General features: G+C 48.1%; 1 protein-coding gene across 2 annotated transcripts; it reads right to left on the reverse strand.

The window, feature by feature from the left end:
* Positions 1-6017: 6017 nt before the first annotated feature.
* LOC123131078 (transcription factor bHLH94-like) lies at positions 6018-7979 on the reverse strand. 2 transcript variants are annotated; one of them, XM_044550842.1, is made up of 3 exons: positions 7249-7979; positions 6672-7133; positions 6018-6315 (listed from the first exon to the last, which is right to left on the reverse strand). In XM_044550842.1, exons 1-3 carry the CDS (start codon positions 7711-7713, stop codon positions 6187-6189), a joined length of 1056 nt encoding a protein of 351 aa, XP_044406777.1. In that variant the 5' UTR covers positions 7714-7979; the 3' UTR covers positions 6018-6186. The 2 variants fall into 2 exon arrangements, with proteins under 2 accessions (XP_044406777.1, XP_044406776.1); XM_044550841.1 differs by lacking the exon at positions 6018-6315 and having other exon boundaries at positions 6323-7133; positions 7249-7947.
* Positions 7980-17504: the final 9525 nt, after the last annotated feature.

Raw genomic sequence — 17504 nt, forward strand, 5'->3', positions numbered from 1 at the left:
AGTCCCTTCAATGACCCGATCTCCAACATTCAGAGAATGAATGGTGTTTTTTCTCTTATTACCATTAGCGATCTTCTGGTAATAAGTTGTGTTACTATCTCCTTTAAGCAGCCATCTTTCTTTAGATTGTTGCAGTAAGTAAAGCTCCTCATTGACAAGGATGTCATTGAGCTCCACCAACAGACTTTGTTTATTACATAGCAACTCAGGGTCGATATTGCCATCTTCTTCCATCTCCTCAATCTTCTCCAATTCCTCCTTAATTTTTTCTTTCTGATCCTCTCATTTCCAAATTTATTAGATCCCCATCCTTTGAAGAATTTTTTCACTCTTTCAGCTTGATGTTCAAGACATCGACAGGGTCAGATGTATTGACATTCTTAGTCCAAATCTTTTCAACCAGAGGAAGGAACTCTTTAGACTTGAGCCAACTTAACTCGAATCTGAACTCTCTTGTGTGCGGAACTCGTACAACATGATTGTCCGAGGACACCAAGAGAGCATTATGGTCTGACATATCCCTGACCAACTTTCTAACATTAACAAGAGGGAACAGATCCTCCCAATCATTACTCATCAACACACGGTCTAATTTTTCTAGGGTCGGGTGAGCTTGGTTATTAGTCCACGTGTACATCCCCCCACACATATGGATCTCGTTCAGGCACATAGAATTTATAACTGAGTTAAACAAATCAGTATAAATGGAGTGGTACCAATTCTTGTTCTTCTCCCCACTATGTCTGAGGATATTAAAGTCCCCCCCCCCAATAAGGAAAGGTGTTTGAGTGTGGCTACAAAACTCTGCCAGCTCCACTACAAAATCATTTTTGTCACAATCATGTGCAGGACCATAAACTATACATAAGGTCCAGACTTTCTGAATGTCGACATCAAGGAAACAAACTTGTAGAATAAATTTCCCTTTTCTCTAGGAGATAACTTTGAACTTCTCTTTTTTCACTCCACAGAGGATGCCTCCTGATTTCCCAATAGCTGGGATCCAGTCCCAGTCAAAAGCATTATGAGGATCTATCTTCCTGAAGTAGCTCTCCAGAAAGTTTTTCTTATGGGTCTCTTGCAGGCAAACAAAGTCCAGGGAATGATCTCTAATCATATGGGATAGGCAGGAACTCATTCCCTTTTTTCTTGCCCCCCTACAATTCCAAAAAATTCCTATCATTTACAATGACTTTTCCTCCCTCTCCCCCCTCTGGTGGCCCTGTAATGATGGACAGGACTGCCAGTTTTGGTATTATCTTTGCCCATATTAGGTTTTTGACTTCTAGTAACAAGTCTAGATATAGCAATTTTAACCTTTGGGCTTTTTTTCCTCCTGGATTTTACTAAAATAAAATTGGCCTCAGGGTCATCCCCCTCATCCCCCCATTCAGTGCTAACTGAAGTTTGATCACCCTTTTCATTAGTGATATACATCACACAGTCCCCATCCTGATTGTTAGAGGAGGGGGCATGTACATCACTATTATTTCCCCTCATTTTCTCTAATTCTCTAAGGATATCCACACTAGAGAAATTAGAGTCAGGTATAATCACGCCCATATTAGATGCCCTAAGCATAAGATCATTATTTGTGAGCACGTCAAAAGAATTATGACATGAGGGAGTACCTTCTAAATTTCTCTTCTTAGATAAAGTCACAGCCCTGTCCTGCATTTTGCCAGCCATGTTCTGCAAATTCCTCATGCTGAATCTTATCACATCTTCAGATATAAGTGGAGGAGTAGGTATCACCTCCCCCATATCATCAGGTGAGGCAGGGTACTGTACCATATACTCCACTTTTTCCCGCATCTTGTCTTCTAGGTCACCTTCAATCTCTTCAACCTGGACACATGAGTTGTCCACCTCCGTATGAGACAATTTTTCAACTTGGATGTCAACATCAGCATGAAATGAACTATCAATGCATACCTGGATCTCATCAGCAGATATCCTGTTGTTATCAACAACCAGGAGTGCCTGAGATCTCATTTCCTCTTCCTTGTTATATGTCTCTTCAGCAATAGTCTCAATAAGCAGGGTATTATCCTCCTCTGACTCATCTGATTCCTCATGCTCTCCATCAATAACATCTGTAGGAGCAGTTTTCCCAGACATGTCACACTTGCTGGACTCCCAACCTCTCTCTTTTTCTGAGACCTTGGGATCAGCTTTGTTTGGAGTCTGTTTTCCCATAGGTATGTTTTTTTTGGCAGTATCCACTTGGGATGTGCCTATCTGTCTTTCAGGATTTCGAACCAAGATCTTCTCTATCTCATAAAAGAAATCAAAAAAATGTGTTCCAAGCACAGCTTCAGCCACTTCAGGGAGTTCATCAATGTTGCGACAACCAAGCCGGACCCGTACGTATTCAGGCTTATGTAGGGTGGCCATGTCGATTTCCAAAGGAACACCAACCAATGAGGAAACATAAGCCAGGTTTCTCTCATTCCTTCTCTCCAGAGGCACATTGATAACTTTAACCCAAGCAGTTTCCATCACACCCTTGGCCCCAATATTGGCCGTCCATGGAACAATTTTCACTACCACACCGCAAGATTTAAGCGTCATTTTGTCATTGTAACAAGCTTTCTTAACATCTCTCTGATTCGGAAAGAGCATCACGTAGGTCTGGGGTCCAATGGGACGAGCAGTACAATGCCATTTGGTTCCTATGTAATCAGAGAAAGCATCTTCTAACTCCTTAACAGTAGCACTTCCTTCAATCACAGTAATGACCACACCAGTAGCTCTCTCTTTGAGCTGCTTAGCTGTGCACGAATCAGGAATGTAAAAGAAGCCCTGCCCTTTGGCTTGGAAAGCACACATGGGTGCCACACACTCCCAAGGTAAAAAAGTAGTGCAAACTAATGCTAAATGACCCATCTTACTGCATCTCTCGCAAAAAGCTTGCGGACAACTAACAGGGGCATGAGTTGAAGTTTTGCAGATCATGCAAGGTTCATGAGCATTGGTTGGGGTCACCTGAACAGAAGAACCAGCGCACTGATCGTTGGGGACGACTTGATTTTTTCTGAAATTCGTCGCCTCAGATCCAGTGGGATTAGGGTTTTTCTCCACCCAAACCCCCCCGATCTGGCCCGCTTGGCTCGATCCGCCGCATCGTCCCAGCGCTCGGTGTCGTCCGTCGCCGACGCCGCTTGCTTGTTGGTGGAGTGGTCGTCGCCGTCCGCCTCCCTGGACCAGGAGAAGCGACCTCTCCCGCGCCCTCGGTCGAAGCGACCCGCGCCGCGCCCCATCCGTCCAGATCCGAAGCCCTCGCACCGATTCCCACGGAATCCGTGGCCGCCGTGTTCCTCCATCGCCAGAGCTCTTGGTGAAGAAGCTACCACCTCCACGAACAATCTGTGGTCACCTCCAATCTTCCCCTCCCACCACTGGAAGGAGGATGAGATTTTCGATCTAGGGTTTTGTGGCGCCGCCCAGAGATGAGAGAGGGCGGCTTCTAGGTCAAGAATGGGGCGAGCCGCACGGGATCGGAGTTTTGTACCCCTCGCATCGCTGGTCTCCCCGCCATGGATCCCTTGATCTCCATCCACGTGTCTCTCATCCGCGGGGGCGGCGGCACCACACCCGGGTGCGGACCCAGGATGCCTGGGGCCCAGGAACTCCGACCCGCATCGTGACGATCCGGCGCGTACGCTCCGTCCCCACCGGAACGAGCCGCATCCCCGTGTACCGCCGGGGCGCTCGCCGGAATCCGATCGTGAACCCTCGCGAAATGACACGGGAAAGACACGACCTGCCCGATGTCGGGGCATTCGCCCTCACGAAGGAAGCGTGCATCCACCGTGACCCCCCTCTGGTCGATCAACACGAGCCGGAGGGCCCCCCGTCGAAGAAGGATCTCCCCGTCGGCGAAGTTGACAGTGCATGCCGCAGCGAGGTCCGGTGCGAAGGAGACACGCCAGCGCACGTCGCACTCAGCGGACATAGTCGCACGTTCATATCATGAGAAGTATGATTGTAGATATTAGTAGTTCTATCTATAAGCTTGGTCAAAAATTATAAAGTTTGCCTTCTCTAAAAAAATCTATATGCCCACTTCATTATGAAACGGAGGAAGTACCATTTTGTCGCCAAATCTTGAAATCCCTTTTGTGACGCCGTGTTGCTCGGATTTAGCGGGGAGCTTAGCCCATCTGTTGGGAAAACGCATAACATCTTTGCTAGGGGTTACAGGCTCTTAACCCCACGGCCGGTGGGATCGTTGATATGAATGCGGAACACAAAGTAACTGGCGGGGACGATGTTCTTATTATGATATATTTGGTTTAGAATAGTTATCATTACCTGCGGCGACATGAAAAACCCCTAGAAACTCTTTTTCTACAAGTCGATTATTTGGCGTTGCTTCTTAATTATTTCACTTTTAAAGCACAATAGAATATAGATCCTCATATATGTGCACTCACACTTATCCCTATGAACGCACCTAGGAATATCCTTTCAACAGTTGACGATGCAATGTTGCTAGGGAAGGACGTTGGCGGATTTAGAAGCTCAAAGTAGTGCTATAAGACGGACAGACGGGCGCTAGGACCTACCGCGGCGACAAATTTCTCGTGGCAATCGACCAGGCATGGAAAACAAAGTCAGCCAAGGCAATTACAGAGATAGGGGTCAATTCATCTCTGCTTGGGCATCACCAAGACCTCTCGCGCCTCATGTTCTACCCCGTTGATCCTCGGCACCATCACACGGCCCTCTCTGTGCTACAGTACAACTGCGGTCGTTCGGAGTTGACTGTCATTCACCCCACATGCATTGGCGCGGTGAAGGACAACATGTTCGACTAGTCCGTCGGGCTGTGCCTTTGCCTGTATGCATTGTCGTTCCCGTCCGCACGGTGATGATGTCATAGTGGAAAGAAGAAGGGCGATCGAGAGGACATGTGTGGTGGGGGTATGATGACGGAGAGAGGAAGGAAGGGAGAGATGAAGTTTTTCCCATTTTTTTTACCTTTCCCCATTTCTTCCCTTTGGAAGAGATGAGTCCCACATGCAAGTGACCTACTCCCTCCATTCCGAATTGCTTGTCTTGAATTTGTCTAGATACAGATGTATCTAGACTTATTTTAGTGCTAGATACCTCCGTATCTAGACAAATCCAAAACAAGTAATTCGGAACGAAGGGAGTAGTATATAGAGGGAGCCTATCCGCCGGCTACTTAGGGATATTTTGAACAAAGAAATTGGTAAAACACCATTGACCATGCAGAAATGGAGTGAAAGTGCATTTCCATAGCACCACCAAACAGAATAGAAGTAAAACTGGAGTGTTTCAAAAACTTGGAACGATCCTTAGTAGTGGAAAGAGCAATGCTATGGGGACGACAAAGTTTGAACGACTCATGCACGACGATTAAATCGAGCTGAGGAATCTCGAGCACAGCTGAGCAGTGGCCGCTGGATCCTTTGGTCGTGCACTCATCGTACACACAGTGTCGTGTGTGGAGCAGTTCCGTAGTGGAAACCAACTAGGATAAAAAGTAATTTTTTTATTTAACCAATTGTAGCTCGTTTGATGCCGATATTTAGCATACCAATGTATTGGCAAATCGTTCTCAAAAAAAAAAAAATGTATTGGCAAATCTAAACATTGGATACCAATTGGTTGGCTACCAATTATTTGACCATTTAAAAAAACATTCCAACTTTGGCAACATTTGGTTTTTACAAAATATGGGGTTGTCGAATGTATTATTTTACCCCAAAAGACATATTAGATTTGATAATTATCAAAGAAAACGGTCAGTAAAAAGTAAAATAACATTAAAAATTATACTGATCATTTTTTCCTTCGATTATAGGTACGTACTGAACCAAGTAGTAAGCCTTAATTGTACATGCATGTGAATCGTGGCCACGTAGTGTCAACCGTACAACATGATGCCCACAAGGCTCCGGCGGTCGGGGGCGCGTGGGGCATGGACGGAAACCCCGCTCCTGCCCATGCCGTGCACGCACAACCAGATAACACGCGGAGAGATGCGTAGGACATGCATAGGTACATAGGCAGAGAGTACATAAAGGTACATTACAATTACATAGAGAGCTATCAAGCTGCAGAGCCTACCAGTCTGCAAGTACTTCTAGATCTTGTTTACTAGTCGTAATTAGGAGCAGCTCGTGAACTGTTAACATGCCAATGCCTAGCTACCTACGTACAGCTCTGCTGCTGCTGCCGCCGCCGCTGCTCCTCCTCCTCCTCACGCTCGATCGTCTCGACGATACGGTGGACGGCCGCCGCGATGTCGTCCACCGACGAGAGCCGGCAGTCGTCTTCCACCTGCGGCCATCATGCATGGCATCATCAACCAGACACAGAGCGGCTCACATGAATTCATTTGCTACGTACTACGAGGCTACGACACAAAGAAATGGACGTTCGATGATCCTGCAGTCGTACTACGGCAGTCAATCCATGCAGCACTTCATCTAGCGTCAAAACAATAATGCAGCTTCATCTTTGCGGTGAAACACGCGGAGGTGTGATGTTTTGGAGGAGCCGTCCCGGACAAGGGCGCGGAAAACGAGGCAAGTTAGTTGTTTCGGCGTCACGCGCGCGCTGCCAAGCGAGCGAACGGTCTCGAAAAAGAAACGGCTACAGCTAGCTAGCATGGGGAGTCTGTGGTACGTACGTACCTTGAGGCTGAGGCAGTAGAGCGCCATGTGGCCGGCGCTGGTGGCGTTGAGGTGCAGCACGGCGAGCCGGTGGCCCTGCAGCCCCGCCACGATCCTCAGCAGCTGCCTAGGCCGCCGCCGCGACAGCACCTTCAGGCTCGCGTGGCTCTCCACGATGGTCACCTCGATGTCCGCCACGGCCGACTGCTTCGAGCCCGACGTCCCGTCGTTGTCGGCATTGCCGCCGCTGCCGTCCGCAGAGGCGTCTGCTGCTGGTGTGGCCGGGGCGTGGCGGACGCTCATCGTGTACTGCGGGAAGGTGAAGAAGTCTACAAAGGGCACTGCGGCGGCGGAATCGACGTCGCCGCTGACGGGGCAGTCGTCGCGTAGGCGGGCGTGCCGGTGCGCCTCCAGGGATTGAACTAGCTGCTCCAGCTCCTTGACGTAGTTGATCGCGCCGCCAATTATGGATGCCTGGTCGCCCTGTTCGTAATCACAATAGATACTATGTGCTCTGACTTTGGATCGATCAAGTTCGAAATAAGTACTCCCTGAAAATTACATCCAAATTTTCAAAAATGAGCTAAGGAATACGTACCCTGTGCACATAGGAAGCCGGCATGAGGGACCGGAGCACGCCAAGGTACTCGTTCATCTGCTTGCGGCGGTTGCGCTCGACGGCGATGTGGGTCATCCGCTGGCTCTCCGCCTCCTCAATGTTCTTTACGCTCCTGGCTCTTCGCCGCTTCCTCCTCCCTGCCGCACCTGACGCCGACGCCGCGCCCACGGCACCGTCGTCCGCGTCTCCACGGTCACCGCCGTGCCCCGGCGGCGGCAGCGCCAGCAAGGAGGAACTGCCTTCCGGGACTTCGGCGCTCGGGATCATCACGGAGGCGCTCGCAACCGCGGCGCCGCAGTGGGCGTTGCTTCCGTCCAACTCCACGCCACCGCCGTGCCCGTGCTCATTCCCGCCCCAAACTCCACCGCCTCCTCCTACTCCTTCGGCAGCCATGGCGCAGCGCCCAAAGAACCCTTTCGAGAACACCACGGCCTCCAACGCCATACGCGCGCGGCGCGGCTCGGCTTGATCAAGGAATTGACGAAGATGGAGATGTGCACGGGGAAGAGAGATGTCTCACTACCTAGCTTCTAGCTCTCAGTCCATGGCTCCATTGCCAGAATAATTTATACCCGCAGCACCACTGGAGCGGCCAGGGCGCGGGCTTACGTGGTTTGCGGTGTGATTAGGCTATGATTTGGTCGGACTGCTGGCACTGCACGGCACGGCGTCGTGCCATGGCAGGGACAGAGAGAGAAAAGAGGATGACGGGGCGGTATGCGAGTCATCCGGAAATGCAACATTGGCTTTGCCAAGAAAAACACGCCCAAGAAAAACGCAAGACACGTCGCGTAGTTTTTCCTTTTCTTTTGGAGACCGGCTTCACGGTCCATCCCGTGCGTACCGGGTAGTATGAATTTTCAAATGTACAAAAAAAGTATGGTACTCTCTCCGTCCCAAAATACCCGTTGGAGAAATGAATAAAAATAGATATATCTAAAACTTAAACACATCTCATCCATCTCTGCAACAAATATTTTCGAACAGAGGGAGTAATTTTTTCAACATAGTACAGACGCAAATACTCATACGCACATGCATCCATTCCTACGAATAAACGCGTGCACACACACTCTACCACTTATGAGCGCCTCAGAGAGAGACTGAGTCGACACATCAACATGAGATTGATGAAGTCGTCATAGATGCCTTCAACAACGCCGGAAGGCCTGAAATAAATTTAAAAAATGTGACCACCAACGCTAAGTATATGACTTGAACCCCGATGGGTTGGTTCCACCACATGCAACCTAACTTCAAAAATAAATAATCTATTTTTAATCCGTTTGTGAGAAAGCATGAAAGAGACAGGAGACTTGAATTTTGGACCTCAACGATAAGAATCCGCATGGTTAAGGCGCATTACCAAATCGTCCCTTTTTCTTTGGATTGAATGGTTCGTATGCTTTTTAAGTCTTGAATTTCGAACACATCTTGTTTTCGGCCAGATTGGTTGGCACTTCCAAAATCCCTTAGGACAGACTCCAAATCAAAGGTTGGTTTTGGGGAGTCAGGGCGTCCACTACGCAGGTTTCCGACAATCCGATCCCACCCAAAACCCTGGTCGGTTCTAGAAACCTCGCCGCATTCACATAGGTTCACCAGCCACTCACTTACCCAAATTAAATCATGTTGGTACGGCATGCCACCTGAGAAACCTACTCCAGCTTCAAAGTTGGCCGGCCTCCCCCAAACCCTATGCCCATCCACTCTTCCCCTCTCCCAAAGTTGTCGCACAACATACCTTCATGGTGTCTCGTCCTCGTAGAGGCTTGGGACTTCGACGGTCCAAGTCAATCAAAGAGACGGACACTTGCTGCCAGCCGAACGGGCAGCTCCTCTACGTCGGGTTGGCCGAGTCCGAGCACGAGATCTACCTTCAAGTCGAGGAGAGGCAGACGAGCTTCTGCGCCACGAGCGCGATGTGCGGCCGGGGATGGATGCCACCACGGTTGGAGTCGGCTTCCTTAATTGGCGTTGCGACAAACAACAACAACATAGGCGGCGACAATGACGGTGGTGCCGTCGGTCTCGGAGGCCATGCCTATGAGGTCACGGTCTAGTACTTAACTTAGGTTTTCGTTTAGTTTAGCTAAATTTAGATTAGTTTGGATCAAACTTTTTAATTTTTATCAAATATGCATGTAATATGTCATATTAGATTAAATTCCGTCCTTAATTTGCGTTTGAACTGTTTGAAATGAGGAGTCATTTGAGGGACATGTTGGATGGTTGGTGTTCACGGACAAGCTGGCCTGGACGTGTTCACAGGACATTTGATAGTGTTCATTTGGTGATTGCAACTGGATAAGCCCTTATTTCATCTCTAATAGATGCCCTAATAGTTATATTTGGGATTTTTTTTGAGGAATTAAGTCCTCGCTAGCAAACACCTCAAACCAATAATCCCTCAAAAATTGATTTTCATCCTTCAAAACATAGTTATCCCTACTAAATTTAGTCCAAAGCGGTAAATTGTCAATAAAATAGTCAGTCGTCCCACCTTCCTCTCGGCACCGACCCACTGCCGAGAGGATATTTGATAGGACATTTGATAGTGTTCATTTGGTGATTGCAACTGGATAAGCCCTTATTTCATCTCTAATAGATGCCCTAATAGTTATATTTGGGATATTTTTTTGAGGAATTAAGTCCTCGCTAGCAAACACCTCAAACCAATAATCCCTCAAAAATTGATTTTCATCCTTCAAAACATAGTTATCCCTACTAAATTTAGTCCAAAGCGGTAAATTGTCAATAAAATAGTCAGTCGTCCCACCTTCCTCTCGGCACCGACCCACTGCCCTCATCACCGCCATCCAACCCCCTATGAGGGAACCTTTTCATGCGACCATTTGACAATCCCCATCCTCTCTCACAGCTTCTACTCGCTTGCCGGTGCTGGAATCAGCTTTTTCATCACTGACGAGCTCGCTGCCAGGTAGCTCCGCTCGGTGGTCGTGGAGGTCTGTTTTTGCGAGGAATTGAACCAGCCAAACCTGGAGATGGCGTAGGAAACACCTACATAGCCGACATGTATGGACTGGCGACGGAGACTGTTGTCGCCACCTTGTCGCCTCCTCGATATCCCAGCCATGTTCGTTGCATCCATGCCTGTGAATTGTCTCTGCAAACTGCTAGACAGCACTGCCTATGTCCTCCACCACCGTCGGCCTTAGCCTAGTGTGACGCCCCCGATTTAACCGTACACTAATCATGCACGCAAATGTGTACGATCAAGATCAGGGACTCACGGGAAGATATCACAACACAACTCTACAAGTAAAATAAGTCATACAAGCATCATAATACAAGCCAGGGGCCTCGAGGGCTCGAATACAAGTGCTCGATCATAGACGAGTCAGCGGAAGCAACAATATCTGAGTACAGACATAAGTTAAACAAGTTGCCATAAGATGGCTAGCACAAACTGGGATACAGATCGAAAGAGGCGCAGGCCTCCTGCCTGGGATCCTCCTAACTACTCCTGGTCGTCGTCAGCGGGCAGCACGTAGTAGTAGGCACCTCCGATGTAGTAGGGGTCGTCATCGACGGTGGCGTCTGGCTCCTGGACTCAAGCATCTGGTGGCGACAACCAGAAAGGAAGGAAAAGGGGAAAAAGGGGGGAGAAAGCAACCGTGAGTACTCATCCAAAGTACTCGCAAGCAAGGAACTACACTACATATGCATGGGTATATGTGTAAAGGGCCATATCAGTGGACTGAACTGCAGAATGCCAGAATAAGAGGGGGATAGCTAGTCTTATCGAAGACTACGCTTCTGGTCACCTTCGTCTTGCAACAGGCAGAAGAGGGTAGGTCGAAGTCCTCCAAGTAGCATCTCCAAGTAACATCTCATAGCATAATCCTACCCGGCGATCCCCTCCTCATATCCCTGAGGTAGAGCGACCACCGGTTGTATCTGGCACTTGGAAGGGTGTGTTTTATTAAGTATCCGGTTCTAGTTGTCATAAGGTCAAGGTACAACTCCAAGTCGTCCTGTTACCGAAGATCACAGCTATTCGAATAGATTAACTTCCCTGCAGGGGTGCACCACATAGCCCAACACGCTCGATCCCATTTGGCCGGACACACTTTCCTGGGTCATGCCCGGCCTCGGAAGATCAACACGTCGCAGCCCCACCTAGGCACAACAGAGAGGCCAGCACGCCGGTCTAAACCTAAGCGCACAGGGGTCTGGGCCCATCGCCCATAGCACACCTGCACGTTGCGAGGGCGGCCGAAAGCAGACCTAGCCTAGTGGCGTTCCAGTCCAATTCGGCGCGCGCCGCTCCGTCGCTGACGTCTGAAGTGCTTCGGCTGATACCACGACGTCGGGATACCCATAACTACTCCCACGTAGATGGTTAGTGCGTATAGGCTCGTAGCCAGACTCAGATCAAATACCAAGATCTCGTTAAGCGTGTTAAGTATCCGCGAACGCCGAACAGGGCCAGGCCCACCTGTCTCCTAGGTGGTCTCAACCTGCCCTGTCGCTCCGCCACAAGTAACAGTCGGGGGCCGTCGGGAACCCAGGCCCACCTCTACCGGGATGGAGCCACCTGTCCTTTCAGCCCCCTCGTCAGAATCACTTTCGGGTACTCAATGAGCTGACCCGACTTTAGTCACCATCTGTATAGTATGTATGTATGTATAGTATATACCCGTGATCACCTCCCAAGTGATCACGGCCCTATATTATAGCAAGGCAGACTGACACGAAGGTAGGGCCAACAATGATAAACTAGCATCCTATACTAAGTATTTAGGATTGCAGGTAAGGTATCAACGGGTGTAGCAACAATGTCAGGCTATGCATCAGAATAGGATCAACGGAAAGCAGTAACATGCTACACTACTCTAATGCAAGCAGTATAGAGAAGAATAGGCGATATCTGGTGATCAAGGGGGGGGGCTTGCCTGGTTGCTCTGGCAAGAGAGAGGGGTCGTCAACACCGTAGTCGAACTGGCCAGCAGCAGCGTCGGTCTCGTAGTCTACCGGAGAGAAGAGGGGGAAGAAACAATGAATACAAGTAAACAGATGCATATCGATGCATGACATGTCAAGAAGCGATGCTAGGCGTGCCCTAACGTGGTATGAGGGGTACTGGTTAGGGGGGAAAAACATCCGGGGAAGTTTTCCCGGTTCCGGACGTCTGTCAGACAGATGAACCGGAGAGGAAAGTTTGCAGGTTCGATAGGTTAGAGGCGTGTGGTGGACGAACGGACTGCGTATCCGGATTCGTCACGTCGTTCTGAGCAACTTTCATGTTGAAAATATTTTAATCCGGATTACGGATTAAAAGATATGATTTTTAAAAGATTTTATTAATTTCAGGAATTTAATTAATTATTTAATTAATTTCGAAAATGCTTTTATGACATCAGCATGATGTCATGCTGACATCATCAGTCAACAGGGTTGACCGAGTCAACCCTGACAGGTGGGTCCCGCATGTCATTCTCTAATATCTAATTAACCTAATCAGAGTTAATTAACATTAGTTAATTAGGTTAATTAGTGATTAGGGTTAATTAATCAGAATTAATTACTTAATTAATTACTTAATTAATTAATTAATATTTTAATTATTTTAGTTATTATTTATTTATTTATTTAATATATTCTTTTTTTATTTTTATTTTATTTTTTAAATTCCTTTTCTTTTTTTTCTTTTCTTTTTTTTTTCTTAAAACCGTTCTGGGGCGGGGCCCCCTAGTCAGTGGCCCGGGGGGCCTAACGGAGCGGTGGTTAGCGGGTGTGGGCGCTCGTTGACAAGCAGAGGCCATAGCCCGGCGTGTCAGGGCGCCGGTGGCCGCGGTGCCCGAGACGGGGAGGCATGGGAGGAGCGGCCAGGCGAGGTGGGGCGCCAAGGGCGCGACCAGTGCGGGCGGAAGTGGTGGTCGTAGGCCACGGCGGGCGTGGGCGGACAGCGACGGGAACACCCGCAGCATCAGCCACCGAGACCAGCACCGGGGGAAGCACGGGGCCATCGGCGAGGCGAGGGAGAGGCATGGAGCCTCACCGTGATTCGTAGGGACGGGGGCAGCGGGGGTCGGGGTGGTCGACGGGGACGATGACGGAGAGGAAGCAGGCCGGTGGGGAGGAGGAGGCAGGCCGGCGGGGAGGTCCGGCGAGGTCGTCCTCCAGGGGGGTGGCGATGCGGTGTCGACGAGGTGGCGCCGGGGACGGCGAGCAGCGTCGGGGCGCCCAGATCCAAAACGAGGAGGACGAAGAAGCGATCCGGCGAGGCGGCTCCGACGACGAGGACGTGGGGCGACGGCGTGGAGGCGACAGGCGACGGCGGGGCGACACGGGCGGCAGGGGCGATCATCAGCGGCGGGGCGCGCGGAGGTGGGCGCATGGAAGGACGAGGCGAGCTCGGGGGGTGCAGGGTGGAGGCGACAGCGGCGGGGCGGCGCCGGCGACGAGGTCGCAAGGCGGCGCGGGATCGGGTCCCTCCCAACGATCCAGATCAGGCGGAAGGGAGGAGAGGGACGAGGGAGAGAGTGGGGGGGTTGTGCGGTCGTGGGTGCTAGGGGGGGAGAGTGGGGATCGGGTGGGGGTTAGGGTTCGGGGAGGTGGCCATGTAGGCCAGAGAGGAGGGCCGGCTGGGCCTGGTGGGCCGGCCGGTGCGGAGGCCAGCTGGGCCGCTCGGCCCAGCGTGGGGGGGGGGGTTGCTTTCCCCTTTTTTTTGTTTCTGTTTCTCTTTTGTATTTTCTTTCTTTTATTTATTTTTCTTTTCTGTTTTAATTTATTTAAAATATTTATACATTTTATAAAACTGTGTCTTCTACACCATAATCATCTATGTAATATCTAGTACAACACGAACAATTTTATTTTAAGGTTTGAAAACTTTTATTATTTACCAAATTTTGAATTTGAATTTGAATCGGTTTCGAGCTAACTCGAGATTAGCAACTATAACCGAGGTGACGTGGCATCACTAGCAGAGGATCACTGTAGCTTAATTACCCGGGCGTCACAATTCTCCTCCACTACAAGAAATCTCGTCCCGAGATTTAAGAGGGGTGTAAGGGGGAAAGTTCTGGTTACAATATTCTAACGGATCTTCTCGATCATAGTAGCTCTTCTCGAAGAGGTCGACCCATTACATTGATGTCTTCAGTTCTTTATTCCCAAAGCGTCATGATGAAGTTGTCGTCCTTTCTTCGGGGAACTCCATCGTACTTACGAACAGGTAAGGGGCAGCTCTGCAATGATAGGATGTTATAAGGGAGATTCATCTGGGGTATCCCAGGAATAAACATATGAGTAGCTCTCGAGTTGAACAAATGACACACATCGAAAGCAAAGTAAGACGGTGTAATAAGAGGTTTCAAGCGGATAGGCAATCGTTCATTGCCTGAAGCAGAGTGCGAAAGGGGTTCAGAGCAACGAGAATAAGTATTGTGTCCGATACCAGAATAGATCAACAGGCAAGTGGCCCGTGAATTACATACAAAGTCAAGCACGAGGAATAACGCTGACAACAGGGTGTACAGGAGAGTCAGGTTTCGATCCTGTGGAACGGTGGGTTATGGGCCCACCATGTGGGTTAAAAGCAGGAAGGCGCTAATATTTGCACGGTCAAGATAACAAGGTATATCAGAGGATAGCCTGTCGGTTTTGTTGTCAACAATGTCGGTACCAAGGGCGAGGGACGAAGAGAACCATTTTCCTGCTCGTTGAACGAGGCGGACCATTGGGCAAAGTTCTCGTCCATCGGTGGCTACCGAAATGTCATCAACAATAGTAACAGGTTCTTGCTGACAGATTTGTACACCGAGGAGTTTACATAAGCAGTAGAACATTGCTGCTTAGATCATATAGATCACAAGAAAGGTTCAAACAACCAATGGAAAGTAAAATATGATTATCATATTAAATAGAACAATGGAAAGGAAAACGTGTTTAAACACATAATTCAGGGATATATCCTTCCCAAGGACAAGCAGAGCATGATATCCGTGGCAGGATATAATGTAGAAAACTCTTTAGGTACGGGGGAGAATTTTCATGATATTACCCATACAACGGTGTTAGGATAAGTGATAAATAAAATTTAGCATCGTGCTTCAAATGTTCCTGTTGAAAATCGGAGTACCATTGACATGCTTCGAGATAGCATTGACATGGTCTTCAGGTGAAGATCAGACTTAGGAAACACGAAGGATCCATCAGGAATAACTTGTAGAATAAGTCTTACAATTTCCTCATGGACGAATGGATAACCTAGCTGAAAAGGAATCTATAATGATAGGTCCTCCAGCCGGGGGGGGGGTGCTAGACATGACATCATGTTACCGGGTCATCAAAGGATCAAGATCATAACTCTTGGAAAGTTGTCCCAGCCATCATATCTGACCGAGATTCAGATCCGATTCGTGTCATGATACCTCAGACTCAGGATGTCCGAGAAGAAAAGGTGCAACACAAATTGACGAGGTGACATTGTAAGATCCTCTGGGAAATGAACTATGAAGTGATTTCCTGAAACAATAGTTCATCATTAAACCAAGGAGAGAAGGAGGTGGCTGATGGGCTCGGCGATAATCCATCGAGATTTCTGACAAGATGGATTTCCACAATTATGTGAACAAGGAGATAACATTTGTCAGATCAAATGGTATAATGATGTATGCTCGAGGAAACATACTCAATTAAACATTGGTTGAAAGGTGCACCCGAATATGTGTTGGGTTGCACGATCAATGTTAGAGTGGTGACTTGACGAACAAAAGAATTAGAATGAAACTTGACCATTACTACAAAGAAATAGGGTTGCTAGAAGCTTGAATTCACACCTCATAGTTCAAATGTCGGTATTCCGGTTAGAAACAACACGGGTAACAAGAAAGAATGGTGAGGGTGAGAAGTATCACCATACCAAGAATTCTTAAGAGGTGGAGTAATCCTCAAGACCTTCTTGACATAAAAGATGGTAATACTCCATGGTAAAGAAGAAAAAATGCTAGGTAGCAAGGAACTCGAGGTATAACACAGAACACAAACAAGTTTTTGTTGGAGGGAACGCAATAAAGAGGTCGATGACAACACAAATCATCGAGGGCAAGGATGGTATTTCACAGCATTAATTCAAGTGGTATCCTGGAAGAGCATCAGAATGTAGATGGTGATCGTGACACATTTGTCGAGAGATTCCACGAAGATGTAATCGATCCGCGATCACGTCAAGTCAAAAGAATGATGAAGCAAGAGGTTATTGTAACCATAGGTACGACACAAACTTGAAATCAAGATTGTTGCTCAAGGCGAGCTGATATGACGAGGAAGATCGACGTAAGCTTAGCTCATTGTCATTAGTTGTGCTCCGGGATTTAAGGACCAGGTTGCACAGTTAAAATTTAGCATGGTAATGATATGGCCGATCAAGCTAGGAATGACATGATCGGGTACAAACTCATAAGTAAAGAATATTAGTAAGAGTTGTTGAACCGTAATGCGGACTCGGTTCAGTTATCGGTGTCTTTGAGTGTTTAATAACTCAGAGCCCGTGAAAAATTGGAATCAGTGGAAAGGTAGCACTTGATGAAGAACTCATAAGAAGTTATGCAGTTCCATGATAATCTCGAGATACCAGGGGGTAATACTCGACACAAGATCAAAGTAAAGGTTGGACTGGTGTATTGATCCATAGAAGACAATTGTTTTAACTTGTCCGAGAAATGAGATCAAAGAAGAACAATCATGGTCGGAACCACGATTGCAGAAGGCCAGATCCTAGATATAAGATGAACTTATACCAAAGGAATAATTCATTTAAGAGAAGCTTTAATGATAAGATCTACATCGTGTCCATGGGCATGAACACAAGTTCAAGGTCGACTCCCACTTCTCCAATGCATAACCTTTCATTCACTTCTCACGTTCGATGAAGTTGCAGTGTTGAAATTTTATCTGGTGAAGCACCAGAAGAGTATGACTCGTGAAAACTTTTGGGTTCACACGATTTAGAGAAAGCATATGTTCAACCCATAGGGGCTTCTTAGAAACATATACCACAAGTTTCAAGAGTAATAACACAAGCCCGAAAGCAGAGCATGGTTGGCCAAGCAGAGGATACAACTTAACAAAGGCATTATGTATCAGGGGAAGAGCTCACAACGTGCTTAATATGAAGGACATAAAATCCAACAAAGGAACCGATGGTCCACAAGGGATCTGACGTGAGCATCGGTACTCAACCAGAGGAAGAAGAATGCACGGGC

This window comes from Triticum aestivum, chromosome 6A, assembly GCF_018294505.1.
Source record: "Triticum aestivum cultivar Chinese Spring chromosome 6A, IWGSC CS RefSeq v2.1, whole genome shotgun sequence".
NCBI classification, from domain to species: domain Eukaryota; kingdom Viridiplantae; phylum Streptophyta; class Magnoliopsida; order Poales; family Poaceae; genus Triticum; species Triticum aestivum.